General features: G+C 46.8%; 2 protein-coding genes across 2 annotated transcripts in view; one reads left to right on the top strand and one right to left on the bottom strand.

Annotated features, from left to right (window-relative positions):
• GAL (galanin/GMAP prepropeptide) overlaps positions 1-939 on the top strand; it is a 14,472-nt gene extending 13,533 nt beyond the window's left edge. Inside the window, exon 8 of the mRNA XM_011987082.1 lies at positions 676-939. Coding sequence (XP_011842472.1) covers positions 676-746 — 71 coding nt within the window. The 3' untranslated portion in view covers positions 747-939. The remainder of the gene's footprint in view (positions 1-675) is intronic.
• Positions 940-16,351: 15,412 nt separating this feature from the next.
• Positions 16,352-27,265, bottom strand: part of MTL5 (metallothionein-like 5, testis-specific (tesmin)) — a gene marked incomplete at its 5' end in the record, with an annotated part of 47,297 nt that continues 36,383 nt past the window's right edge. Inside the window, 4 exons of the mRNA XM_011987083.1 lie at positions 16,352-17,421; positions 19,871-20,046; positions 22,276-22,413; positions 24,847-24,949. Of these exons, the coding sequence (XP_011842473.1) occupies positions 17,229-17,421; positions 19,871-20,046; positions 22,276-22,413; positions 24,847-24,949 (610 nt within the window). The remainder of the gene's footprint in view (positions 17,422-19,870; positions 20,047-22,275; positions 22,414-24,846; positions 24,950-27,265) is intronic.

Genomic DNA, 27,265 nt, shown 5'->3' on the forward strand with positions numbered 1-27,265 from the left:
GTGGTGGGGAGGAGGGATGGACTGCTTAGCCTGTCCAGTGGAGACCTTCAGTTGCACATCACAGTTTTGTCCAGTTTGGAAAATCAAGGCTGGTCCTTGGGTTCATTTGGGATCAGGATGGTTTTCATTTGCAGTATTATGGGGCTCCTCTTTAGGTGGCAACGGGGAGAGGGAAGAGGAGTGAGGGGACGGGAGCAGGGGAGGGAGACTGCCAGAGAAGGTCTCGGAAAAGACGGGGTTCATTAGAATCTCAGAACTGAGTCACCAAGTTCCCTCTGTTGGAGCCCAGTGGAGCCTCTGGGAGAAAAGCTGGGGTGACTTTTCCTACAAGGGGCAGATGGATTCTGCCAGATTTTTTTTTTTTCTCATTTGTTTTTAATTTTGTAACATGGAAACTCTTTCCTTAGGAGATACCAACTCTCATTACTGAGATAGGAATTATACCTCTTTAAAGCCCAAATTTAAAAGTCTGACAGTTTTAAATGCTTACTAACTGTGGGAGTTAAATCATTACAAAGCGAGAAATACAGTGTTGTCCCTAATTTTGGGTTTAATCCGGTAAGACTCTTTACAGAGGACGACCACACGCCGCTTCCTGTTGTATGTGTCGTGGTCGTAATTCTCTTGTGTGCGTATTAAGAAGTTGCTGCTCAAATGTGGCTCTTCCCTTTGCAGAGGCTGGGGCCTTCGACCGCCTCCCGGATCTCCCCGCCGCAGCCTCCTCAGAAGACATCGAGCGGTCCTGAGTGCCTCCTGGGCGTCTTTGTCTGTGTGTTGCAATCTAAAGTCAAACCTTAAGATGATGGATAATCTTAGGCCAATTTACACAGAGTCGGCTCTTCTTGTTCTCTTTGCCTTGATGTTGTGTTGTCACAATTTAAGAATTTTTTTTTTTGGTAATTATTTTATTTTGAGTGACAAAATAAAGAATAGCAATTACTTGCAATTGTCTTTTTCTTCCACACCTCTGTCTCATCACCAGTGCCACCCATGGGTTCTAAAAGATAAAGCTTGATCATAATCATGGATTAGACCTGAATTTTTAAACCCACATTCTACCATCAAGAGCATCTGAGACGCCACCTCTTATTGCATGTCCAGGGGACATAAAGTTATCTCGATATTAAGCTGAGTCAAATGTAATTATGAAGGTAAGTCTGTTTCTGAGATGAACAAAAACACAAAACAGACAAAACCCCTGCCCTCGTGGAGCTGATATTTTAGGGAGATGGGAATGAAAAAGACTATGACAACCTTAAACAGATGGGTGAGGTGCGTGGTGCTCGTGGAGGTGGTCAGGGCTGAGAAGAGAGGTTGGCTGGGTGGGAGGGCCAGGAGTGAGGGCCAGGAGCCAGGTAGGAGAGGAGAGATGGGCGGGCAGGTAGGAAGGCAAGGGCAGGAGGTGTGTGCTGAGATAGTGCTGTGTGAAGGAAGGCATGTGGGAATGCCTCCTAACATGACAGAGACTGAGTCTTTTTTTTTTTTTTTTTTTTTGAGACGGAGTCTCGCTCTGTCGCCCAGGCTGGAGTGCAGTGGCCGGATCTCAGCTCACTGCAAGCTCGCCTCCTGGGTTTACGCCATTCTCCTGTCTCAGCCTCCCGAGTAGCTGGGACTATAAGCGCCGCCACCTCGCCCGGCTAGTTTTTTGTATTTTTAGTAGAGACGGGGTTTCACCGTGTTAGCCAGGATGGTCTCGATCTCCTGACCTCGTGATCCGCCCGTCTCGGCCTCCCAAAGTGCTAGGATTACAGGCTTGAGCCACCGTGCCTGGCCGAGACTGAGTCTTTTGAGCAGAGATAAAAAGATCATCCAGAAGTTTTGAAAAGAAGGCAGGAGGCTGGGCGCGGTGGCTCATGCCTGTAATCCCAGCACTTTGGGAGGCCGAGGTGGGCAGATCACTTGAGGTCAGGAGTTTGTGACCAGCTTGGCCAACGTGGTGAAACCCCATCTCTACTAAAAATACAAAAATCAGCTGGGCATGGTGTGCATGCTTGTAATCCCAGCTACTCGGGAGGTGGAGGTTGGAGAATCTTTTGCTCCTGGGAGGCGGAGGTTGCAGTGAGCCGAGATCACGCCCCAGCCTGGGCGACAGAGCGAGACTCCGCAATGTGGGAGGCGGGACACAGGCCTTTCTGGATTCACCGGAGCCGGCTGTGCAGTGGGAGGTGGCTTCCCAGTTTCCCTCCATTGGCAGTTTGCTGCCTAATACCTGTTTCAAGGGGCACAGAGCCCCAGCATCCCTCTCCCTGCTTGGTGACCCCCCACCCAGTCAGCTGTGCCCCGGCTCAGCTCCCTGGCTTGGCTTCCCAGCTCAGGCCCCCAGCTCCACCCTGGCTCCCTCCTGCTCCTGCAGGCTCAACGCTGACACTCAGTGGCCTTGGGTCTTCAGACCACTCCCAGCCCGCAGGTAGTGATGCCACCCACCTGGTGGGCTAAACACCTGGGCCCACCCTTCACTCCCTGTTCACCATCCGCATTTATCCTCTTCCACATTTTTTAAAATCTCTTTAGTTTTCCAACTTGGGCAGGCATCAGAACTCCTCCAGGCCCTGTCATAAGGCAGTGGCCAGGTCCCTCCCCAGGGTGTTGGAGCCAGGAGGGCTGAGTGGGCTGGAGCTGGGCCCCCAGCAAGCTTCCTGCCGCTGCTGCTGCTCACTAGAGGCCTGTGCCCACGTCCTCCCAAGAACTAGGGAGCTCCTGGCATGGAGGAGGCGGATGAACAGATGTGTCTGGGGACCACACCTCAGCCACTGGGCTCCAGCCCACAGTGTGCAGCCTGTCCTGTCTGGTCTTCCTGTAGCCTTTGTCCCTAAATGCAGTGGCCATGGACACCATCTCTGCCTCAGCCGGCCCCCTAGCCTCCTGCACTCAGTGGTGCAGACCCCACAACTGCGGCCTGGCCTCGCTCACCTAAGGCCTTTGCACACGTCCCTCCCAAGGCTTGGGGAACTCCTAAGCATCCCATGGGATTCCACTCCAGGGTTACCTTGTCCAGAGTGCCCTTCCCGCTCCTCCGCCCCCAGCATGTGCGGTGCCACCCTAATCAGCATGCCTGTCACTCTGTTTGCAGATGTGTCTCTCCTCACTACACCGTGAGAAAGAAGTGCCTGAAGGAATTGAGATTAATGACGCTGTGCTGAGTGCTGGGCTCTCCACACTGCACGTGGCTCACAGGAGCCTTCTGAGAAGTGTTCACAAAGGGCCAAGGAGCCCAGCCTCCGTGCAGGTGTGCAGCCTCCATGCAGGGATGCGGGCCCCAGGGTCGGCAGCACAAAGCTCTCGGACTCTCCCCCTGTGGCATCATCTACCTCCTTCTCTAAACCTTGCCTTCCTTTTAGGTATAAATGGAGCGGCGCAGGTGGCAGCCGGAAGGTGAGGGAAAGGAGGTGAGGGACCAGGAGTGGCTGTAGTGCCATTTGCTGTGATGGACAAGGCTACAGAAGTGACGTCTTTACTTCCCAGAGAGAACGTGGTTGGAGCTGGCTGCAGCCATCCTGGATCAATCTGTTGCTAACAACAGCAGTCTTTTCAAGGGAAGGTGTTCTCCAGCCACCTTGGGAAGTAAAGAATTTATGGACAGGCCTGAGAAACACCAAGATGCCTAATGGAGAGGTGGAGAGTGTTGAGGTTGTGCACCTTGGAGGAGGTGGCTGTCTCCATCATAAAAGCTGATCAACATGAAAGCGTGTCCACCTTCTACTTGCTCTATCTAACCAGGAGCAGAGCAGATGCCAGGGTGATGCTGCCTGAGGACGTCTGGCGTGGTGGAGGCAGGTGAGTGGTGGGCCAGTGTGAGGAAGAGGCTTACATTCAGGAGGTCCCTGGAGGAAGGAGGAAAGCGCTGTTTAATGGAGGAAAGAGAGGCAGGGCACGGTGGCTCACGCCTGTAATCCCATCACTTTGGGAGACCAGCCTGGGCAACATGGTGAGACCCTGTCTGTAAAAAAGAAGTAATTAAAAAAATTTTAATTATTAAAACACAGGAGGGAAGAGAGAGTCTTATGGGGATAAGGAAATCCTAACGCCAAAGAATTTACAGCTGATCATTTTCTAACATATGGCCCAGGAAACTTATTTCAATGCAAAAAAAGGGATTCTTGTACAGTTTGGAGTCAGGATTGTAAGCCTACAATAAAATTCTAAGCTCCCTAACTGACTGAATGGATCCCTCTCTTGGCCAAGAGGACCCCAAAGAAGCCTAAGAAAATTAGGTCATGACGGGAAGGGAGGGGCCACACATGCTCAATATGCCGCTTCCCCATGGAGTTTAGACACAGCTGACCAGGGACCAGCATTCACATTACAACAGAGATCTTGAGACTGACAAATCAGCCTCTTTTCAGCAATAAGATACCAACTTCCAGCCTGATTCTGGTATAGCACCACATGACAGATAACAAGCCCTGAAGGAAATGAAAGTAATTCAGCCCCACATATATTTCTTTGACATATTCCGAAATGGCCCTGCAGAGCTGACTCTTGTGGGGGAAATTTGCATTCTGTAGAGAATCTCCTTCCTAGTCTGACACCTTTCTAAGGTCTGGTAAGAGACATTCACCTGAATGTCTATTCTCTCCGAAGTCTGCTACCTGGAGGTTTCATCTACATAACAAGAACCTTGCCTTCCACAACCACCCACTCCCACCTCCATCTACCTTCCCTTAATTCAAGTTGACTTCAACTCTTCAGAAGGGCTTAACTCTTTCAACCAATTGCCAATCACGAAACATTTGAATACACCCATGACCTACAAGCTCCCTACCCTACCCCACTCATTGAGATGCTCCACCGTTCTGGGTCAAACCAATGTATACCTTATATGTATTGATTTGTGTCTTTGCCTGTAACTTCTGTCTCCATAGAACGTATAAAACCAAGCTGTAACTCAGCCACCTTGGGCATATATTCTTAGGACCTCCTGAGGCTGTGTCACGAGCCATGGTCCTTAACTTGGCAAAATAAACCTCTAACTTGATTGAGATCTGTCTTGATACTTTTTAGTTTATAGGATTTTATCCTGTGTTATTGTGATAAAAACTAAGATGGCTCTAGAAACCAGAAAGCTTGACAGTCTCTGATATAACTTTAAAAAAAAAGATCAGTGATGTCTGCTTCCAGGAGATGGAGTAGAAGTAGAATTTTCCTTTGTCCTTTTGCTAAGTACAATTAAAAACCCTGAACATCATATATAAAGCAAACATAAGAGGACTCTGAAAGCCCAAGCAAGAGGCAGACCAGCTGGGAACTTCAGCCCGTGGTGAGTTCCTTGGGTTTTCTTTTTGCCTCACATATCCTAGACTTGGGCTGAAGGAGCCAGCATCTTAGAAATGCCAACGGGCACAGACCACAAAAGCCCCAACAAAAGCTGCCCTCTCTAGATAAAGGACCAGGAAAGGGAAGCCTGATAAGACAGAGAATTGTAGATAACGACCACTCTACTTCAGACAAACACCCCAGCAAACACTGTGGCTTCATCAGGCCAGCCAAGGTTGGGTGGGGAGCCTGGACTTCCTCTTAAGGCTGTGACAAGGTGGCCCAAACTCCAACCAGGGGAAAGTTGTAAGGTGCCAAGTAAAGAACCAGGACTTCATCCCCCTCAACCACCCCATCCCTGGCAGTAATAAGACCCCCACTACAGTGTCAGCAGAGACCGCCTGGGAGCCTGGATTCCGTGCCCCTCCTCTCCCACAGTAACAGGCATTCTTCTCTGTGTGCATTGGGGTGGTGTCAGAGGAAGGCTAGTGGAGAATCGGCACTTTTGCCACCTCCCAGTGTGACAAGGCCACCCCCTTTTCCTGTGGTGTCAGCAGAGACCATGTGGAGGGGTGCAGTAAGAAGGCGCTCCTACCCCTCCCAGCAAGGGAAGTATTAGTGGGGAGCTGGAACTCCCACTCCTGCCCAGCAATAATGAGGAGCAGCCCACCCATGCCCAGGTGTCAATGGAGACTGAGTGGGAAGCCTGGACTTCTGTCCCCACCGGGCAGGAATGAGGTGGCACCTCCAGCCTTTCCCCTTCCAGGGCGATATCAGAACAAGCCAGTGAAAAGAGAAGGTTCAAATAAGATCCGGAGTTTCATACCATAGCACCCAAAAAGTCCAGGTTTCAATCAAAGATCACTTATCATATCAAGAATCCAGAAGATCTCAAACTGACTGATAAAAGACGATCAATAGATGTCAATAGTGACATAGTGAGTATTAGAGTTATCGGACAAAGATTTCAAAGCAGCCATCATAAAAAAGAAGTGCTTCAACGAACTATTTCAAACATACTTTAAACAAATAAAAATACAAAGTTTCAGCAAAGAAACAAAAACTATAAAGAAGAACCAAATGGAACATTTAGAACTAAAAAATACAATAACCAAAATAGAAATTCCAGTGGACAGACTAAACAGCAGAATGTAGGGGGCAGAGGAAGGAACCTGTGAACTTGGTTTTGTTTGTTTGTTTGTTTTTTGTTTTGAGACAGAGTCTCACTCTGCTGCCTAGGCTGGAGTGCACCAGCACGATCTTGGCTCACAGCAGCCTTCACCACCTGGGTTCAAGTGATTCTCCTGCCTCAGCCTACTAAGTAGCTGGGATTACAGATCGCACCATTGTACTCCAGCCTGGGCGACAGAGCAACACTGTTTCAAAAAACAAACAAACAAACAAACAAAACTTATGTGTAAATACGTAAATATAATAAAACATGTTATTATATACTAAAAACTATACAACACTGATGAAAGAAACCAAAGGAGTTTTAAATAAATGTAGAGATATACCATGTTCATGTTCATGGATTGAAAGACTCAACACAGTAAAGATGTCAGTTTTCTCCAAGTTCACATACAGATTTAACACAACTCCTACCAAATCCCAGCAAGATTTTCTGAAGAAATAGGTAAGCTTATTCTAAAATTTATATGGAAAGGCAAAGAAACTAGAACAGCTAAAGCAACTTTTTGAAAAAGAAAACTAAAGTAAGAAGAGTCTACTTGAGTTAAAAGCTATGATAATCGAGACTGTGTGGGCCGGGTGCAGTGGCTCACGCCTGTAATCCCAGCACTTTGGGAGGCCGAGGCGGGTGGATCATGAGGTCAGGAGATCCAGACCATCCTGGCTAACACGGTGAAACCCCGTCTCTACTAAAAACACAAAAAATTAGCCGGGCGTGGCGGCGGGTGCCTGTAGTCCCGGCGGGTGCCTGTAGTCCCAGCTACTCGGGAGGCTGAGGCAGGAGAACGGCGTGAACCCGGGAGAGCTTGCAGTGAGCTGAGATCGCGCCACTGCACTCCAGCCTGGGTGACAGAGCGAGACTCCGTCTCAAAAAAAAAACCAAAAAAAAAAACCAAAAAAAAAACCCCACAAGACTGTGTGTATAGATACATAGATCAACAGAACTGAACAGAGAATCCAGAAATAAACCCACCCACATCCATTTATCGGTTTTTGACAACGGCACAAGAGAAGTCGATGATGAAAGGAGAGCCTTTTCAACAAATGGTGCTGAAGCAATTGAGTATCCATAGGCACAAAATAAAATCAAAGTTGAAGAAGAACTGTGACCTAAACCTCATGCATTGTTTTTTTAATTTTAGAGATGGGATCTCACTATGTTGCCCAGGCTGGACTCAAACTCCTGGGCTCAAGGAATCCTTCTGCCTCAGCCTCCTGAGTAGCTGGAACTACAGTCATGCAACACTGCACCTGGCTTCACACCTTATTCTTAAAATTAACTCAAAATGGATGATAGATTTAAATGCAAAATGTAAAACTATAAACTTTTAGAAAATCCTTGGATCTATGGCAAGTAAAGAGTTCTCAGACTTGACACCAAAAGCATGATCCATAAAAGTTATATATAAAGATACATTAGACTTCTCCATTAAAAACACAAAAATTAGCCAGGCGTGGTGTTGGGCACCTGTAATCCCAGCTACTCGAGAGGCTGAGAGAGGAGAATTGCTTGAACCCGGGAGGTGGAGGTTGCAGTGAGCCGAGATCGCATCGCATCACTGCACTCCAGCCTGGGCGACAGAGTGAGACTCTGTCTCAAAAAAAAAAAAACTCTGAAAACTCGACTGTAAAGAAAAAAAAAAAAAGAAAAGAAAAAAGTCAAATTAAAAATGGGCAAATGCATAAACAGATATTTCACCGAAGAGGAGATATACATGGAAAATAAGCACATGAAATTATGTTAACATCATTGGTCATCAGGGAAATGCACATTAAATCCACATTGAGGTGTTGCTAACCACTTACGGGAATGACTAAAAGAAAAAACAGTGACAGCATTAAATGCCGGCAAAAATGCAGAGAAAATGTGTTGCTCATGTGTTGTTTGTGGAAAAGGAAAATGGTACAGTACGTTTGGAAAACATTTTGTCAGTTTCTTTAAAAACTAAATATGCAACTTGGTTAATGCGTACCAAAACTAGAAAGAATGAATAAGACCTACTATTTGATAGCACAATAAGGTGACTATAGATGATAATAACCTAATTGTACATTTAAAAATGACTTAACAAGTGGTATTGGATTGTTCGTAACTCAAAGAATGTTTGCGGGATGGATACCCCATTCCCCAGGACGTGCTGATTTCACACGTCATGCCTGTATCCAAACATCTCATGGACCCCATAAATATATATACCCACTATGTGCCCACACAAATTTCAAGACAATTGAATTTTAAAAATAAAAATAAATATGCAACTACCATACCACCCACCAATTGCACTCCTGGGTATTTATTACAGAAAATGAAGACTTAGCTTTATACATAAGCCTGTACACAAATGTTCATAGTAACTTTATTCATAAGAGCCTCAAACTGGAAACCACTCATATGTCCTTCAATGGGTAAATGGTTAAACTGTGGTACATCTACACTGTGGACTACTACTCAGCAATAAAAAAGAATAAATTGTGTGGCTTTTTGTTTTGTTGTTGTTGTTGATTTTTTAGAGAGAGGGTCTTACTCTGTTGCCAGGCACCTGACTTGGCCCCTGGAAGCCCTGGGATTACAGGCGTGAGCGGTCACACCCAGCCAGAAATGAGTTGTTGATACACATAGCAACTTGGATGAGTCTCCAGAGAATTACGCTGAATGGAAAAAAGGGAAAAGAAAAAAACCAAAAAAACAGGTTAGGAGTGGTGCTTCATGCCTGTAATCGCAGCACTTTGAGAAGCTGAGGTGGGAGGATTTCTTGAGTTTAGGAGTTCAAGACCAGCCTGGGCAACATAGCAAGACTTTGTCTCTACAAAAAATAAAACATAAAAATAATTAGCCAGGCATGGTGGTGTGTGCCTGTAGTCTTAGCTACTTGGGAGGCTAAGGCGGGGGAGGATTCCTTCAGCCCAGGAGTTCAAGGTTACAGTGAGCTATGATCACACAACTGTACTTCAGCCTGGGCGAGAGGGCAAGACCCTGTCTTTAAAAAAAAGTTCCCAAAAGTTACATACTATATAATTCCATGTATCCAACATCCTTGAAATGACAATATTATAGAAATGGAGAACAGATTAGTGGTTACCAGGGGGTAGGGAGGGGGTGGGGATGGTGGGAAAATGTGTGTGGGTAACTTGAACTTGAGAGACCCTTGAGGTGACAGAAATGTTCTGTCTCTTGACAGTATCAATGTCGCTATCTTGGTTGTCATATTGTCCTACAGATTTGTAAGATGTTATTATCATTAGGAAAACTGGATAAAGGGTACATTGCATTTCTCTGTATTATTTCTTAAAACTGCATGTGAATCTATAGTTATTGCAAAATGAAAACTTTAATTTTTAAAGAAGCAAGTTAAAATATTTTTGGAAGCCCTGATGGGTTCACTGTTGAATTCCAGCAAACATTTAGGAAAGAAATTATTTTAAATTCTCTATAATCTCTTTCAGAAGATAGAACCGGAGGGAATGTTTCCTAACTCATTCTATGAGGCCAGCATAACTCTAAAACCCAAACCAGACAAAGACATTAAAAGAAAACTATAGACCAATATCTCTCATGAACATACAAGCAAAAATTCTCAACAAAACATTAGCAAATTAAATCCAACAATGTGTAGATAAAATTATACGCCATTACTAAGTGGAATTTATCACAGGTATGCAAAGCTGGTGTAACATTCAAAAATCAATTGATGTAACTCATCAAATCAACAGGCTAAAGAAGAGAGATCCCATAATTATATCAATGCACGCAGAAAAAGCATTTTACAAAATCTAACACCCATTCCTAATAAGAACTAGAAATAGAGGCGAACTTTGTCAACATGTTAAAGAACACCTACCAGAAACCTACACTAATATCACAATTAATAGTGAGAAAAAGAAGCCAAAGATGTCCTCTCTCATCACTCTTTTAAACATTGTACTGGAATGCCTAGTTAATGCAATAAGATAAGAAAAGGATATACAAAGTTTACGGATTGGGAAGGAATAAATAAAACTTTGTTTGCAGACATCATGATCATCTATGCAGAACTTCTAAAAGTATCATCAACAACAACAAACCTCCTGGAATTAATAAGCAATTATAGCAAAGTTGCAGGATACAAGGTTAATAAACAAGTCAATAGCTTTCCTATATACCAGCAATGAACAAGTAAAATTTGAAATTAAAAATGCAATACCATTTACGTTAGCACTCCCCAAAAATGTAATACTTAGGTACGCATTTACCAAAACCTATATGAGGAAAACTATGTAACTCTGATGAAAGAAATAAATACAGAGCTAAATAAATGGAGAAATATTCCATGCTTGCGGATAAGAAGACTCAATATTGTCAAACATTAGATATTCCCAATCTGATGTATAAATTCAACACAATTCCAATAACAATTGTGGCAAGTTATTTTGTGGATAGCAAAAAACTGATTCCTGGGCCAGGCACAGTGGCTCATGCCTATAATCCCAGCACTTTGTGAGGCCAAGGCAGGAGGATCGCTTGAGCCCAGGAGTTTGAGACCAACCTGGACAACATAGTGAGACTTTGTCTCTACAAATAATAAAAAAAAATTAGCCAGGCATGATGATGTACACCTGTGGTACCAGCTGCTCAGGAGGCTGACAGGAGGATCACTTGAGCCTGGGAGGTCAATGCTGCAGTGAGTCATGATCACACACCACTGCACTCCAGCCTGGGCAACATACTGAGATCTTATCTCAAACAAACAAAGAAACAAACAAAAAACCAAAACACAATCCCTGATTCTAAAGTTTATATGGAGAGGCAAAAGACCCAGAATAACCAAAACAATATTGAAAGAAAAGAACAAAGTTGGAAGGCTGCTATAAAGCTACAGTAATCAAGATGGTGTGGTATTAGTAAAAGAATAGAAAAATAGATTAGTGGAACAGAATAGAGGGCCCAGACTCATACAAACAGAGCCAACTGATCTCTGACAAAGGAACAGAAGCAATACCATGGAGAAAAAGCCTGTCTTTTCTGGAGACAGCCTGGAGAAAAGACAGGCTTTTTGACAGATGGTGCCAGAACAACTGGACACTCACAGGCAAACAAATGACTCTAGATAAAGCCTCTTATCCCTTTCACCAAAATTAACTCAAAATAGATCATAGACATAAATGTAAACTGTAAACTATAAAATTCCTGAAAGATTGGCCAGGTGCAGTGACTCACACGTGTAATCCTAGCACATTGCGAGGCCAAGGTGGGAGGATTGCTTGAGGTCATGGGTTCGAGACCAGCCTGGCCAACATGGTGAAACCCCATCTCTACTAAAAACACAAAACTTAGCCAGGCGTGGTAGCAGGCGCCTGTAATCCCAGCCACTCAGGAGGCTGAGGTAGGAGGGTCACTCGAACCCGGGAGGCAGAGGTTGCAGTGAGCCGAGATTGCCCCACTGCACTCTATCCTGGGGGACAGAGAGAGACTCCATCTCAAAAATAAAATAAAATAAAATAAAATAAAATAAAATAAAATCCCTAGATGATAACATAGGAGAAAATATGGATGGTCTGCATATGGCAATGATTTTTTTAGACACTATGCCAAAGGCATGATCCACGAAAAAAAAAATTGATGAGCTGGACTTTATTAAAAACTTCCGCTCTGCAAAATACACTGTCAGGAAAGTGAGGAGACACGCCACAGACTGGGAGAAAATATTTGCAAAGGATGTATCTAATAAAGGACTGTTATCAAAAATACACAAAGAATTCGTAAAACCCAACAATAAGAAAGGAAACAACCCAATTAAACAATGAACAAAAGACCTCAACTGACATCTCACCAAAGAAGATGTGCAGATGGAAAGTAGGCATATGGAGATATGCTCAACGTCATATGTCATTGGGGAACTGCAAATTAAAATAGCAGTGAACAAATTAGAATACCAGTACACACCTATTAGAACGGCTAAAATCCCAAACACTGACAACGCTAAGTGCTGGTGAGGAGATGGAGCCACAGGAACTCTCGTTCACTGCTGGTAGGAATACTCAATGATACGGCCACTTTGGAAGACAGCTTGGTGGTTTCATGCAAAACTAAATATATCCTTACTACATGATCCAGAAGTCGTGAGCATTGACGTTGACCCAAAGGGATTAAAAACTTGTGTCCGCACAGAAACCTGCACGCAGATATTTACGGCAGCTTTATTCCGAGTTGCCCAAACTTGGAAGCAACTCAGCTGTTCTTCAGGAGATGAAGGGATGAACAGTGGTACATCCAGGCAACGGAATATTATTCAGTGCTAAGCTTGATGACCTATGAAGCCATGAAAAGATACAGAGGACATAAATGCATACTCCCAAGTGCAAGAAGCCAGTCAGAAGAGGCTACCTACTGTATGATCCCACCTAAGTGACATTCTGGGAAAGGTAAAACTGTGGAGAGAGTAAAAATATCAGTGACCGGCCAGGAGTTGTGGGGAGGGAAGGATGAACAGGCCGAGCACAGGGGTGGCTTAGGGCAGTGAGACTGTTCTGTGGGCTGTAACCCTGGATATGAGCCATTGTACATTTGTCAGAACCCATAGCATGTGGAACACCAAGCGGGAATCCTAACCTCAGCGTGGGCTTTGGGTGTATGGTGTATCACTTTGGATGATGGTGTGTCACTGTGGGTTCATCAGTTGTAACAAAGGCACGGCTCTGGTGAGGAATGTTGGTAGTGGGGAGGCTGCCGTTTTAGGGGGCATGGATTATATGGGAAATCTCTGCACTTTCTGCTCAGTTTTGCTGTGAACCCAAAACTACTCTAAAAAAATACTCTAGTAAAAAAAACAGAGACCCAGCGCGGTGGCTCACATCTGTAATCTCAGTGCTTCAGGAGGCCAGGGAGGGAAGATCATTTGAGGTTAGGAGTTTAAGGCCTGGGCAATATAGCAAGACCCTGTCTCTATAAAAAATAAAAATACAAAAACTTAGCTGAGTATGGTGGTGTGAGCCTGTAGTTCCAGCTACCGGGGAGGATAGCTTGAGGCCAGGAGTTTGAGGCTGCAGTGAGCTATGATCGCACCACAGCATTTTAAATCATTTTTAAATAGATGAAGAGAACATCCATGCAATCACAGTCTTCAATTCTAGTTTCATCAGTGGCTGGGGCCGGGCAGTGCTCCCTGCTGCTCTCCAGCCTCTGCTGGGGGCCGGGGTCGGTGGCAGGATGGAGGCAGGGCTGGGGGAAGATGCCGCTCGGGGCTTCCTCCCTGCTCTGAGGCTATCGAAGGACTCCTGGAGAGAGAGCGCACAAAGCTCCGCGCGGCTTCACGGGGCCCCAGCTGTGCCCAGGTGCCTTCCTAAAGAGCGCGCCGCCTGCAGAACGGGAGGCCTCCTCCCTGCTTGTCTTCTGCCCGCTCCTGCTCTCTGGATCCTCTGGCTGCTCTCATCGTCTTATCCCGGATGAGGATTCAACCTTTGAATTCCCTAAGACAGCGTATTAACTGACTCCGCACGATAACTTATGGTTTTAAGCCGCGCCCCCGCTGAAAAGGGACCCGTGCTGGCAGAACTTCAGGTCCTGGTGAGAGGTTTGTAAGGGGATAAGAGCATCCAAGCCGGATGGAAAATACACCGAGCCCTCTGCGGACCTTCCGCCGCCAACAGTATCTTCTCTCCTAAGGATGCTCCCCGGGTGCCGACTTTCTGTGCAATGCGCAGCGGGTGTTCACTGAGAGGAAAGAGCAATTTCAGTGCGTGTCATTCCAAACAACGATTGCTTCTCCGTGTCTATGAAAAAACAAGGTGTTTTTTTTTTTTTTCTTTCGGATAAACAAAACAAAAAACCAAAACCAACAGATAATTTAACCTTAATCACAAAGGTGGTCCGAGTTATTTAATAGGTACGGAGTAGAAAGATACGATTAAGGCTGGGTACCGTGGCTCACGCCTGTAATCCCCACACTTTGGGAGGCCGAGGTGGGCGGATCACCTGAGGTCAGGAGATCCAGACCAGCCTGACCAACATGGTGAAACCCCATCTCTACTAAAAATACAAAATTAGCCGGGCGTGGTGGTGCACGCCTGTAATCCCAGCTACTCAGGAGGCTGAGGCAGGAGAATCACTTGAACCCAGGAGGCGGAGGTTGCAGTGAGCTGAGATTACGCCATCACACTTCAGCCTGGGCAACAGAGTGAGACTCCATCTTAAAAAAAAAAAAAGATATGGTTAAATTTGCACAGCTAGGCCGGGCGCGGGGGCTCAAGCCTGTAATCCCAGCACTTTGGGAGGCTGAGACAGGCGGATCACAAGGTCAGGAGATCGAGACCATCCTGGTTAACCCGGTGAAACCCCGTCTCTACTGAAAAATACAAAAAACTAGCCGGGCGAGGTGGCGGGCGCCTGTAGTCCCAGCTACTCGGGAGGCTGAGGCAGGAGAATGGCGTAAACCCGGGAGGCGGAGCTTGCAGTGAGCTGAGATCTGGCCACTGTACTCCAGCCTGGGTGACAGATCAAGACTCCGTCTCAAAAAAAAAAAAAAAAAAATTGCACAGCTACACTCTCAAATAAGAACATGATACGTTAATTTGTATATTGCTTTAAAATAGCACTGGCTCTCCGCCAGACACATAAAAGATGTGATTTTCCAGCTTTATAGTCATTTTCTGTACAGTCTCTGGTCAGCATAGTGGCTTTATTCACGTCTGTATCTCGGCTTTCACTTCTCAGACGGGATCCCCTGCAAGTGGCACCTACTCAGCAAGTTCTTCTCTGCTGGAAGATCCTGCAGGGCTCATGCCTGCTCAGGTTGGCTCTTCCCTCACCTCCAGGCGTTAGCTCAAGTGCACCTGGCCACAGTCAGTGCATCCTTGGCCAGCGCAGGCTCCTGCTCCATAGGAGCCCGGGATTCAGGGTGAGCTCCCGTGTAATGTGGGGGGACTGTATCCCCAGCCCCCCACTGAGTTCCCTGCTCACACTTCCTCCAGGCTCTGCGGGTGGGCCACACCTGGTTCAGGATCTCCCTAGGCAGCCCTTTGCCTCAGGAGAATGCTGGAGGACACTGTTCCCTTTTCCTCTCTCCACTCGGTGCCTCAGGGCTGTGCTGAGGTGCCTGAACCCTTAAGGTGTGGCTGGTGCCAACTGAGATCTGCTGTGAATACAAGACACCCTGCATTTCAAATATTGGGTACACACAAAGGAATGTGAAATCGCAATCATTTTCATTATGATTACACATTGAAACGATGGGATAAATAAAAGATTATTAAAACGAATTTTATCTGTTCCTTTTCAAATTTTAACATTGTAGTTACTAGAAACTTTAACATTACTCATGTGGCTGGCAGATCTTGCTGCTGGCTGTGCTGCCGAGAGGGACAGCAGGAGGGAGGCAGCCCCCACAGAGGCAGCTCCCAAAGTCCCCATTTCCAGGTCACCTTCCAGCTCCCAGGGGTGAAGGGGGCCAGGTGGCTCCTCCAGCAGGGCGCCTCCCTGCTCGCCACGATGCTGACGGGACCAAAAGCACACACAGCAAGTGGGGAGTATGGCTGGCTGAGGGTTCCCCGTGTCACAATGCATGTCTTTACCTCTGGTTTTCTGCCACAGACTCTGGATCCCAAGGGTCCAAAGGGAATTGCAGAGGGGAAGAATTCAGTCTTCCTTTTCTCCTCTGTGGCTTCCGGTGGCTGCGTTTGCAACTAGACTGTTCCAGACACAGCTCCACAAAAGACCGCTTCCTCCCTAGTTGCTTGCTCACTTATGTGCCCAGTGCCTGGGCCTGGCAGCCACACTTCTGTCTCCACTGCATTTGCACTTGAGTTTCCTAAACACCCTCTAAGTGGCCAACACTATTAATGAATGCACAAACATGAAAGAATATTCTCTCAATACATTTCAGGGTGGGTACTCATCAGATGAACACATTTTCAGTTACTAAGTTAATGACAACAATTGAAGACATTGGAAATTTTTATTCATCTTTGCTTTACAACAGAACCGAAAGCGTCAACTTAAGAATTCATTTTACCTGCTGGTTTCCGCAAGCTAGTTATGTGAACCATATTTTACAAATAATAATAATATTACAACAATAATTATGGAGAAGTTAATTGGATAATAGAGCTTTTCCACAATTCAAGTAGAAACACAGAAGAAACTAGATAATTTTAAGTCCGCTAACTCAAGACATGCTGGTGCAAGCCCGGCCTGTGAGGCCCCATTGCCTGTGTCTCTTGGGGGCCTTAGGAAAGACTACAGTTTGCGTGCCTCTGGGGAAATGTCTACACTACAGAAAATCTTTGGGTGTTCAGTCGTTCTCCAGAGATTTTAAGTGGTATCATAACAGCCTATCTGGAGAACTTATTTCTAAATAATTTGAAAAACAAACAAGAAACCATTAGGGTTTTTATGCAGAGCAGCCTCCAGAGCAACATTCTCCAAGAGGAAGAGTCGACCGGAGTGAGCTCTCCTCAGGACCTGCTCTGCCCTCCCCTGCCCTGCTCTGCTCTCCACAGGACCTGCTCTTCCCTCCCCTACCCTGCTCTGCCCGCCACTGCCCTGCAGACACTCTCCCAGGACTATGGGAACCCAAGCTCTCTCCTCTGGGCCAGACAAACAGTGCTCAGGTCACGCACCTCCTCAGAAAAGGGGGCACGGGTTGGCATATCTTCAGAGAGCTCTGAGTAAACTCCCCGGGCCCAGGGACGCAGGGGAGCCTGGTGGTTGCTGCAGAGCCGACTTCACGTTCCCCTAAACAACCTTTCTAAACTAGAGATTTCTAGACTAAGACAAAATCAACACGCATTCACACTTTATACTCTACTGTACTCTACTCCATTTTCAACCCCTTGGATTTAAACTCAGTGTGGAGAATCTGTGATAAGCACCTTCCAAATTCCTCCAGGATCATCTGCTCTGCCAGGCACTTGGAGCAGTGTTCCTTCTCGGCCTCTTCTCCCTGAGCCAGCAGGCAGGCGCATGTGGCCTCCACCACCTCCCAGGAGATGCATGAGGAAGGCCGCCTGTCAGAAACAGAGCAGTTAAAGGCCGCTCAACAGCGCATGGTTTCTACCTGTAGTACTATATATATTCAACAGAACATTGCTTGTCCACACTATTTTAAAGAACATCATCCACTAAAATCTAATGTTGTCTTCCTCATACTGGAAACTATTAGGCCAGGCACAGTGGCCTGTAATCCTAGCACCTTGGGAGGCCAAGGCAGGAGGATGGTCTGAAGCCAGGAGTTTGAAACCAGCCTGGGCAACAAAGTGAGACACTGTCTCTCTTTTTTGTTTTTTTTTTGGTTTGGTTTTGTTTGGTTTTTTTAAATACTGAGTCTTGTTCTGTCACCAGGCTAGAGTGCAATGGCACGATCTCAGCTCACTGCAACCTCCGACTCCCTGGTTCAAGTGATTCTCCTGCCTCAATCTCCCAAGTAGCTGGGATTATAGGCATGTGCCATGATGCCTGGCTGATTTTTGTATTTTTAGTAGAGATGGGGTTTTGCCATGTTGGCCAGGATGGTCTCAATCTCCTGACCTCATGATCTGCCCTCCTCAGCCTCCCAAAGTGCTGGGATTATAGGCGTGAGCCACCACACTCGGCCAACATCCTGTCTCTTAAAAAAAAAAAAAGAAAGAAAAGAAAGAAAGGATTAACTGCTTTTAGAATAACAACACAGAGGACAAGTAAATCTGTCAGTTTTTGACATCCCTCTTATGGCGGGTTTGAAATTTCCTCAAAATTAGATCCATTGACAAACCCAGAGGATCCCGAGCTACAGAGTCAAGTACGTGGGCCAGGTGGGAAACTGTGGAAGCAGGACTCTTAGCTGAGGCAGGGCATGGGGACAAGCCAGGCAGCTTTGCTCTGAGTCCTGTCCATGCTGGGTGTCCGCCTTTCCTCCACACAGGACCATGTGCAGCCAGAGAAGGCCAACTATTCTGAGGACTCGCCTGTCAAGCCTTGGGGTCCTGCTGTCAGGATGGCCTTCTCCCTCAATGCCGCTTGGAGCTGCGAAAGAGGTTCTGAAGGACAAGTTGCACCGTATCACACAGGACTAGCTATTCTCCTGGCTGAGCTCAGCGGGCAACTGTGGCTCAGCTAGACAGCGACCCAGGTGGTGCTAAGTTGACAATTTTTCAGGAAAACTTTATAAAAGATTAAAAAGTTTGGATTATAAAAATAGAGCAAAATTTTGGATTAAAGTCTGTCTATAAAGACAATACACAATGACTTTGGTTGAAGAAGAAGACAGGGTTGCCCTTGGGAAAAGAAGGGCTGTTAACACTGCAAGACCAGGCTCTAGTGCACAGGCCCCTGCCGGACTCCACGGAGCACACATCTTGCTACAGGCGATGACATTTGCACACATCACTTCAGACAATGCAGCCAACTTTTGGTCAATTTTTACTGATAAAGACCTCTGCAGGTCGGCTGGGTGCGGTGGCTTACGCCTGTAATCTCAGCACTTTGGGAGGCAGAGGTGGGTGAATCACCATTCAGGAGTTCGAGACCAATATGGTGAGCTCCCATCTCTACAAAAAATAGAAAAATCAGCCAGATGTGGTGGCTTGTGCCTGTAGTCCCAGCTACTCAGGAGGCTGAGATGGGAGGATCACCTGAACCTGGGGAGGCTGAGGCTGTATGAGCTGTGATCGCACCACTGCACTCCAGCCTGGCAACTGAGTGAAAACGCTGGTCTCAAAAAAAAAAAAACAAAAAGCAAACAAACAAACAAAAAACACACCCCTGCAGGTCACAGTCATGAGTATTTCTGATACTCTCTAACCAAATAAGCATGAATTTGGCTTTGCAAAATATTAATTAATGACATCTGGTACTTTATCTTGATTGACCATTACACTGAACTCAAAGAAGTTTTTTTAAACAAATGAATGGAATCTAATAGATAGTAAAATTATGACTCAACCTTTGAGAACTACTAGGATTACAATGCGGCTTTAAAACTGATAAATGCAAAATTATCCAACTAATCCAGATCCACAGTTGCTTAGTAAGGAAAACAACTTGGACCAAGCACAGCTCTTTGCTGCCACTTCCCACAATAAAGGACAGGGAGGTATGCGCTGTCTTTGCTGCCCCGGGTCGGTGTGGCTCTGTATTAACGCAAAGGCAGTGTCAGAACTCTGCTGGCCCTGCTGGTGATCCTGGCAGCAGGGCTCTTTCATCTGGTACAAAACAGGAGTAACTCACAGAGTGAGGATGAAAAGGCCGAGCCGAGAAGACAAAGAGGACAAAACAGGTTTCCGCAGCAGGGCCTCTAAGGAAACACAGTCGCCACCCAGGATTAGCCCATGGAGGGAGGAATGGCTTCCCTCTGCCCCCTGAACACACGCCCGCCCCTGCAGGCTCACACATTCTTTCCAGTGTATAAATTGTCCTTAATTCTCCTCTTAAATTAACCTCTGTTCCCTCTATTAGCAGAGGTTAGTTCAAAGTACCTACCTATCCTGACTGAATTTTGGAAGTCCTGAAAATTTCGTTGGTGGCAGATGGCGACTGCCTTCCAAACCTCCAGCCTGCACATAGTTTGGCATGCTCATTAGTGTCTTTCGTTCTGGGCTTTCTTCATAATTTTTGCAACCAATGCATTTGCAAATAGAAGAACACATAATTTTGGCCTGGTAATACAAAATGCTTCAATAAAATTAGGTTGTCCCACAAGTCATCAAAAACTGACAAATTCTATTTGGACCTTAAATAATTCTTTGCGTATATTTGCCCACGAGAGAGAGAGAGAGAGAGTGAGTGTGAATGTGTGGGTGAGAGCGTGTTGAACGTGTATGAGTGTGTGGAGTGTGTGTGTGTTGACTGTGAATGTGTGAGTGAGTGTGTGTGTGTTGAGTGTGAATGTGTGGGTGAGAGTGTGTGTTGAGTGTGTGTATGAGTGTGTGAGGTGTGTGTCGAGTATGCGTGTGTGTGCATATGAGTGTATGTGGGGTTTGGGTATGTATGTGTATATGTGTGAGTGAATATGAATGTGTGTGACTGAATGCGTGCGTTTGAGAATGTGTGTGTGTGTGTGTGTGATCTGCAGTTTTCATCACACGCTGCTGTTGAGGAGACGCAGTAGTCTTGCTGCTGACGGAGCGGAGGCCTAGTGTGTGGGTTTGAGTCCCAAGCACAGAGAGGGCATTGCTCTCCCTTCTCCACCAGGGAGCCAATAGGCTGCTTCGTTTGACTTGTTTTGAAGAAAGCCTGCCTTAGCTGACTATAAAACTCTAGCTTATGGTTCTCTTTCAGCATGGGAGGCTATTATGCTGTTTCTATGGGTGCAGAGAATGTACAAGAGAGTAGAATTCGAAACCTGCCCAAGAGCAGGTCTGTGGCTGGGAGGTCTCAGGGGAGACCTCTCCTGCTGCCTTGCGGTTGGATTTTGTTTCAAGCTTTTCCTGGCAATGTGATGCTCAGGGGACTGGTGTGTCCTATCTGTACCCAGCAAGCCCCTTCTTGCCCCCTCATGCCAAATCCTTGTTCATGTGGGCCCCAGGGGCTGACCAAGAGCTGGCACTGCCAATCACTATGGTTTTTGGCTTTCTCTTTCCTTCAGGCCCCCGGGGATTTCCCTTTGTTCTTTCCAGCTGAGAGATGCATCTTCAGGGGGATGTGTTCTGTTTCATCTGCACCTCTGGGTGTTTTGAAGCAGGAGGCTTTTCAGAGTTTCTAGTCTACACGAATGCCAGAGACTAAAGGACAGTGCTATTTTCCTGTGAGGCTGCACATTCTGTGGGCTGTGCCCAGCATAGGCTTGGCCTTGGGGAAATGGGCTGAGCCGTAGTATCGTGGCAGCCAGTGAGGGCGTTTTGCAGGACACAGGAGCTACTGTGAGTGCGGTTGGAATTGGTTCCTTGGGGGTGATGTCACTCCGTTTCAACTGTGCATCTCTGTCATGTTTTGACTGTGTTTTCCACCTCTTTGCTGGGGACTGTGGGGTCCACCTTTCCAGGTCTTTCAGTGCATGTCTCCAGAATCAGGAGGACTATTCTCAAGCCTGACCCTCTGTGACAGACAGCCTTTGAAAAGTATAATTCACAGGAACCCCCAAAAGACCTCAAGCAAACCAAAACAGAGGTTTGTAAGGAAGGTTTGCTCAGCTGCTCCCCTGATAGGGCCTAAGGGTTCCCTCACTTTCTCTTTCTTCCTTTCCCTCAACACAAAGGAAAAGGAAAAGAGAAAGAGCAAAGAGAGGTGAAACAGCGACAGCACTGAAGGGGAAAGTGGGTCCCTCTGCTGTCATTATATCTTTGGGAAAAGAAAAAGCTTCCGTCCAGGCTGTGATCTGCAGCTTGCTTTGTTAGCCTCCCTCCATTGGCTTCGGCTGACTGTCCATTCTGGTCTCTGATGGGCCTGTGAGCCAGGGAGGAGCTACCCTTGGTCAAAGCACCAGGTGAATGGATGTCTGGGGACAAACACCACAGGGACCAGGAACAGACTGAGTCTTTGAGACTAAACTGTCCCCCACGGCCCCACCTAGAGCACTTGGGCTTTGTTCAGGGAAGAAGAGGCACGGCTGCCCTTTGGGAGCCTCCACCCTGCTGGAGGACCAGCGTGGATCAGTGGCCGCAGAAGGACAAAGCCACGCAGAGGGCACCCTCACTGGGTACTCAGCGCTGGGCTCAGGGGAAGCAACGTGCTCCAAAACAGCCCTTGGTGAATTGGCCTGGTTCACAAAGCTCAGCTGGTATTTGGGAAATTAATTCAGATTAATGTAAGTGCCCTTCTAGAAACCCTGGAAGAAAAAAATAATTATATTTATCTTTTTAAATTACAGCAAAGTTTTTTAACCACAAAAGTTACTCAAAATATTTACCTGTGTTTTTTGTTAGTGAGTTAGGGAGCTGGGCACTAACCTCATAGCACTCGCAGTAATTCTTCAGGCAGCCCGACCTCCTGCAGTTGCACCCTTTGTTGTGCCGGGGCTTGACATCGCCCAATTGGCCTTTCCCAATTTTTGGCTGGAAAGCTTCTGGATTTCTACCAAGACATGCCTAGGGTAGAATGGGAAGCTCCATCAGGATGGATATTATCATTCAAAACTCAGCTCAATGAAGGGCATCTCATTTGAATCTGGTTGTTGTAAAAGCTGCCACAGTAAGCAGTGACTCTCTTTACATGGTTCAGAAGGTGCAGCCCCTTCTTGTTTGATTTCAATTTGTTTCCATACACAAAAAGGTATATTGTAGCTAAGGTTTCTTCATGTTTTGTTTCCTGAGTTTCCAAGTCTTACATATTTACTGTAAAAAAAAATAATAGATGGTAAAGATGCAAAGAAAATAATTATTTCCGTGTGGACACGTTTCCATCCAGCATTTCTGGGGCCCTCTTTCCTAAAATGGTTGAGACCGTGGACCATACTAGCAGCTCACACTGCCTCAACACACCGTGTGCCGGGCGTCTTTCCATGGGATTTATATATACATGCCCTCTCATGTAATCCTCAGCAACCTCGGGAAGTAAAATCATCTACTGTATGATTGTTCTATACATGGAGAAACCCAGGCACCGAGAGGTAAAAAACTGCAGGTAAGTGGCAAGATCTCGACTCAAAGTCCCCATGCTGACTTCAGAGCAGGTCTCAACCGTTGGGCCATGCCTTTCTCAAGCAATACACACAAGTTGTTATCCAGGTCTATTTGTTGTCCCTTTTTAATCTATCTATACATACGAATACATACATATCTTTACATACAAAACGATTCAATGCTCTTTGTAAAAATTCAAACAATAGAGAGGTCACAGTGGAAGTCCGTGGCCTCCCTTCCCCCTCCTGGGGTTGACATTTGAAATCGGTGCTATCCAGTAGCACAGCCCCCAGCACAAGGCCATCGCTGCACAATGTGCTGCTAGACAGCCCCAGCCTGCGGTGCGTGGCTTTAGGCATTTTCACGGATCACTGAAGTGTGACAGGCAGTGGAGGCACATATCTGCAGCTGTGGCATGATGATCTTGTGCACATGCGCATACCTGTGTACCTGCGCACACCTGTGTACCTGCTACCAAGGTCAAGTTAGAGGACAGGCGGCCCCACAGGCTGCCTTATGACTCCTCCCCAGTGGTGCACCCCCGCGGGGAACGCTATTCAGACGTAGAGGGCTTTAGGTTTGCCTATGCTGGTGCCGCAGGAATCCCACAGCTTGTACTCCTGCGTCGGCTGCCTCCGTCAGATAACAACTGGGAGGTCCGTCTGCACTGCTGCGCTTAGCTGTAGCTCCTGCTTTCCATCAATGTGTGGATTCATCCATTCTACCACGGATGGATGTTTGGGCTGTTTCCAGTGTCTGGTTACTCTGAATGAAGCTGCATGAACATTCCTGTATAAGTCTCCTGGTGGACACTGGTGCTCGTTTCTATTGGCTATATTTTTAGGAAGGAAATGGCTGGATCATAGCATACACACAGGTTTAGTTTTTGTAGCTATTGTCAAACAATTTCCCGAAGTGGTTGTGCCCCTTTATATTCCTATCAGCAATGTATGAGAATTCCAACCCTTTTTGGTTTTATAGTTTTAATTGTAGATAGTACTCTTTATCCCTAAACAAAATGTACTCAAGTTTACATGCATGACAATTTTCTTCTGTCCCATGGATCTGGCTATATCAAAATTGGTAAGATATTTCAAGTCCTTTATCCATAATTCAAGAGGAGAATTAAATTATTTTAGAAAACAATGCAGAGAGCAGCCACACCCTTATAATTGTGTCCTATTTGCACAGGACAGTCTCAGGTCTACAGTCGATGGCTCTCAATTTCCCTTCGTGAATGAGTGGGCACTGGAAGTGTCTCCCTGGAGTGGGTTGACAACCCTGAGCCTAACTGTCCCTCCCTTCTCCCTGATTATCTTTTGTGCCTACAGAGAGGGATAAAAGCTGCAAGCTCCTGTGTTTAGCCTTCAGCAGAGTGGTCATCAGGGCCATCGAAGTAACCTTTTGCATCCCTGGGAAAACCTAGATTCTTTTCTTCTGGAAGCTGAGGGGTGAAATTTAAATTGTTAAATTTTACAATGGAAAATGTAGGCTGCCTGAGCACTTTCACCCAGCCTTCTCACGCAGTGGACTGTCTACACGTTTGCGACTACACTGCTCCAGCTCATGCTTATCTGCTATGTGAAATGACCCCAAATGTCTAAACTCCAAGACAAAGTGGACATTCGCATGTTCTTGAATCAGAACCTTCCTAGGCTGCTGCATCTCTGAAGACTTCCCACATAATAAAGGGCAAAAGGCCTTTCTCTGCCTACCACTTTTATAACAGCTGCTTGTCATGGTTCAATACTCCCACCAGCAGGAATCAAGTCGTGTTCAATGTAAATTCTTCAAAACTGTGGGTTTTTTCCAATGAGGAATCTCTGGAGATCATTTTATGAACATCTCAAACAGTTTGAAATGCTTTTAAAATGCATGCATTTAATGGACATTTATTACCTTAATGGCTTTAAACCGTTCAATTTCATGATGCAAGTTATTGCAACAATTATTACAATTGCAGTTGTTGCAAAAGTCTCCACTGGCAAAGCAGTCGCAGTACCTGTGAAGGAAAGGACAGAGTGAGTGGCAGGCACAGACAGCACAGTCAGTAGTGAAAAGAAGAGCACACACGTATAAGGAAAGAGCAGGCAATGTGCTGCAGTCAGAACACTGAATGCTTTTACAGATGGCTCAGACTCCTTTTTATATGAGAACTAGATCAACTAGGATGATGCTCACCAGTGACTAACACAGAAGGGCGTAAAACTAGTTAAAACCATTCGTTTCATAATATAGGATTTTGCAAAGCAAAACAATTTCCTGGCAAATCCATGGCCATCCATCAATCCTCCCTGGCCCCTAATTGTCCTCTGCCATTTTCCCAGGAGCACGGTAAGTTTGGTGGGCAGAAACATCAAGTAACAAAGAGCTGTCTTCCCACCAACCACCCCAATCCATCCAACATGACTGAAGGTGTGTTCACTTCTTCACGAGACCTTGACTTTGAGTGAAAACTAATGGGACCCAGAGGTGGAACCTGGCCTAGGCCTTATCTCACTTTCATTCTGTGAGGGGGAAGTGAATGGCAGAGAAAATGAACGGATGAGGCGGCTGCAGTCACACCTCTTGGTTGTAATGCGAGGGTTGTTCGGGAATCCTGAGTCTAGTGAAGCCCTTGGAGCGCACACCACCGTGCCCTGTGACTCCTGGGGCCACACAGGTGGGTGGCAGTGCTGTGGACTGGCTCTGAGGGCTTCCTGGGAGAGCCGGCGGTGCTGGCAGCTGGTCCCCCTCCCACAGTCTTCTAAGACGCCTGCTCCTGCGCTGTAAGGCAGAGGTGTTCACAGGCATGCGCTTTACCCTTCCTGGGTTGGGCAGGGACGACGCTTTCCTTAATTCATGTGAAAATGTAGCATCAAGGCAAGGACTCCTACTGTGCTGCCTATGACCTGTGCCCCAGAGAGCTTGTGGGGCGTTTGTCAGCCACCCCATGACTTCCCCCTCTGACCAGAGAAGACCCCTGTCGCTGTCTTCTGTGAGCATGGTTCATCGAAAAGAGCTTCCAACTCGTTTTCCACACAGGCTCTGCCTCCCTCTCCCCATGCGCCAGTCAGCTTTGCAAGCTGTAGAGTGGGAATCGTGGTGCTCAGCCTCCCAGTCCCAAAGCGCGGCTGAGGGAAATCCTGGGCGTGTCAAGCTTCCCACAGTGCTGCAGGAACACGGTGAGGGCTGTGCGGGGGACCAGAGGTCTGCAGAAACCTCTCTGGGGCAGAATTCCCAAACACAATTCTTTTCATAATTATTATTTTCATATTTTAAAATAATATTTTAATGTCAAGTCAACAGGAGAGTAAAGAAGATCATCAGAGGCCAAAAAGACAAGAAATTGTGAACCCAGAGAGGGAGTTCTGCAGCAGCTGAGTGCTGCCCTGCGGCATCTGCCAGTCAGTCCCGAAGGACCCGGAGCTTGGGTTCCAATGTGCTGCTCGTGCAGGAGACAGGAGACAAAGTCTGGGCTGTCAAAGGTGAGCATGAGACCAGAGACCCCTCATCAAGTGTGGATCCCTGAAAGGCGAGCTCCCCAAGGAGTGAATTATTAGACACAACTCCACTCCACATCAGGGGAGAGGAGAGACACATCCCCCGCGGGGGAAAGGGGAACTATAAAGGTCTCTCCCGAGCCTGCAAGCCATGCAGATGGAGAGAAGGGAAAGGGGACAGTGACAGAAGGTTTGGACACCAGACAGCAGAGGGGTAAGAGAACTGGTGTGGCGGACTCAAGAATGCTGAACCCGAAGTCAGCAGGAAAGAGCTGGGAAGGAGCTGTGGAAGGCTCTGGAATGGGCAGCACCAGGTTCTTCCATGGGAGAGAAAAGCCAGGTGACATAAGTAGAGAACCAGGGGGATTCTCTGCAGGAAGGCACGAGTCCCCAGACTCCTCCTCCTTCCTAAGCAGCTGGGACCCCCTGCCACAGTGGCAGAGACTACAAGTGACTCTCTTGGAGCAAAACCATTGGGTGTGGGATATGATAATGAACAAATCCAAGAAAAGTGAATGTTGAGACCCCTAGGTTTCTTCTACTCAGCTTCTAGCATTCTAGCAGGAGACTAGAAAAGCCTCTTCTGAGGACCCTGACCAACCCAGGAGAAAATATCTAGAATCTGACATTGAGTTTTCCCAATAAAATAGCTGAGTGACCACCCTGTGGTGAAGCTACAGTGAGCAAGCCCTCAGCAGTGCACCTGCAGCCCCAGTCAGCCCACCCCTCACCTACAGCCCCCAGGGAGCCCACCCCTCACCTACAGCCCCCAGGGAGCCCACCCCTCACCTACAGCCCCCAGGCAGCCCACCCCTCACCTACAGCCCCCAGGCAGC

Source organism: Mandrillus leucophaeus, unplaced genomic scaffold, assembly GCF_000951045.1.
Source record: "Mandrillus leucophaeus isolate KB7577 unplaced genomic scaffold, Mleu.le_1.0 Scaffold30, whole genome shotgun sequence".
NCBI classification, from domain to species: Eukaryota; Metazoa; Chordata; class Mammalia; order Primates; family Cercopithecidae; genus Mandrillus; species Mandrillus leucophaeus.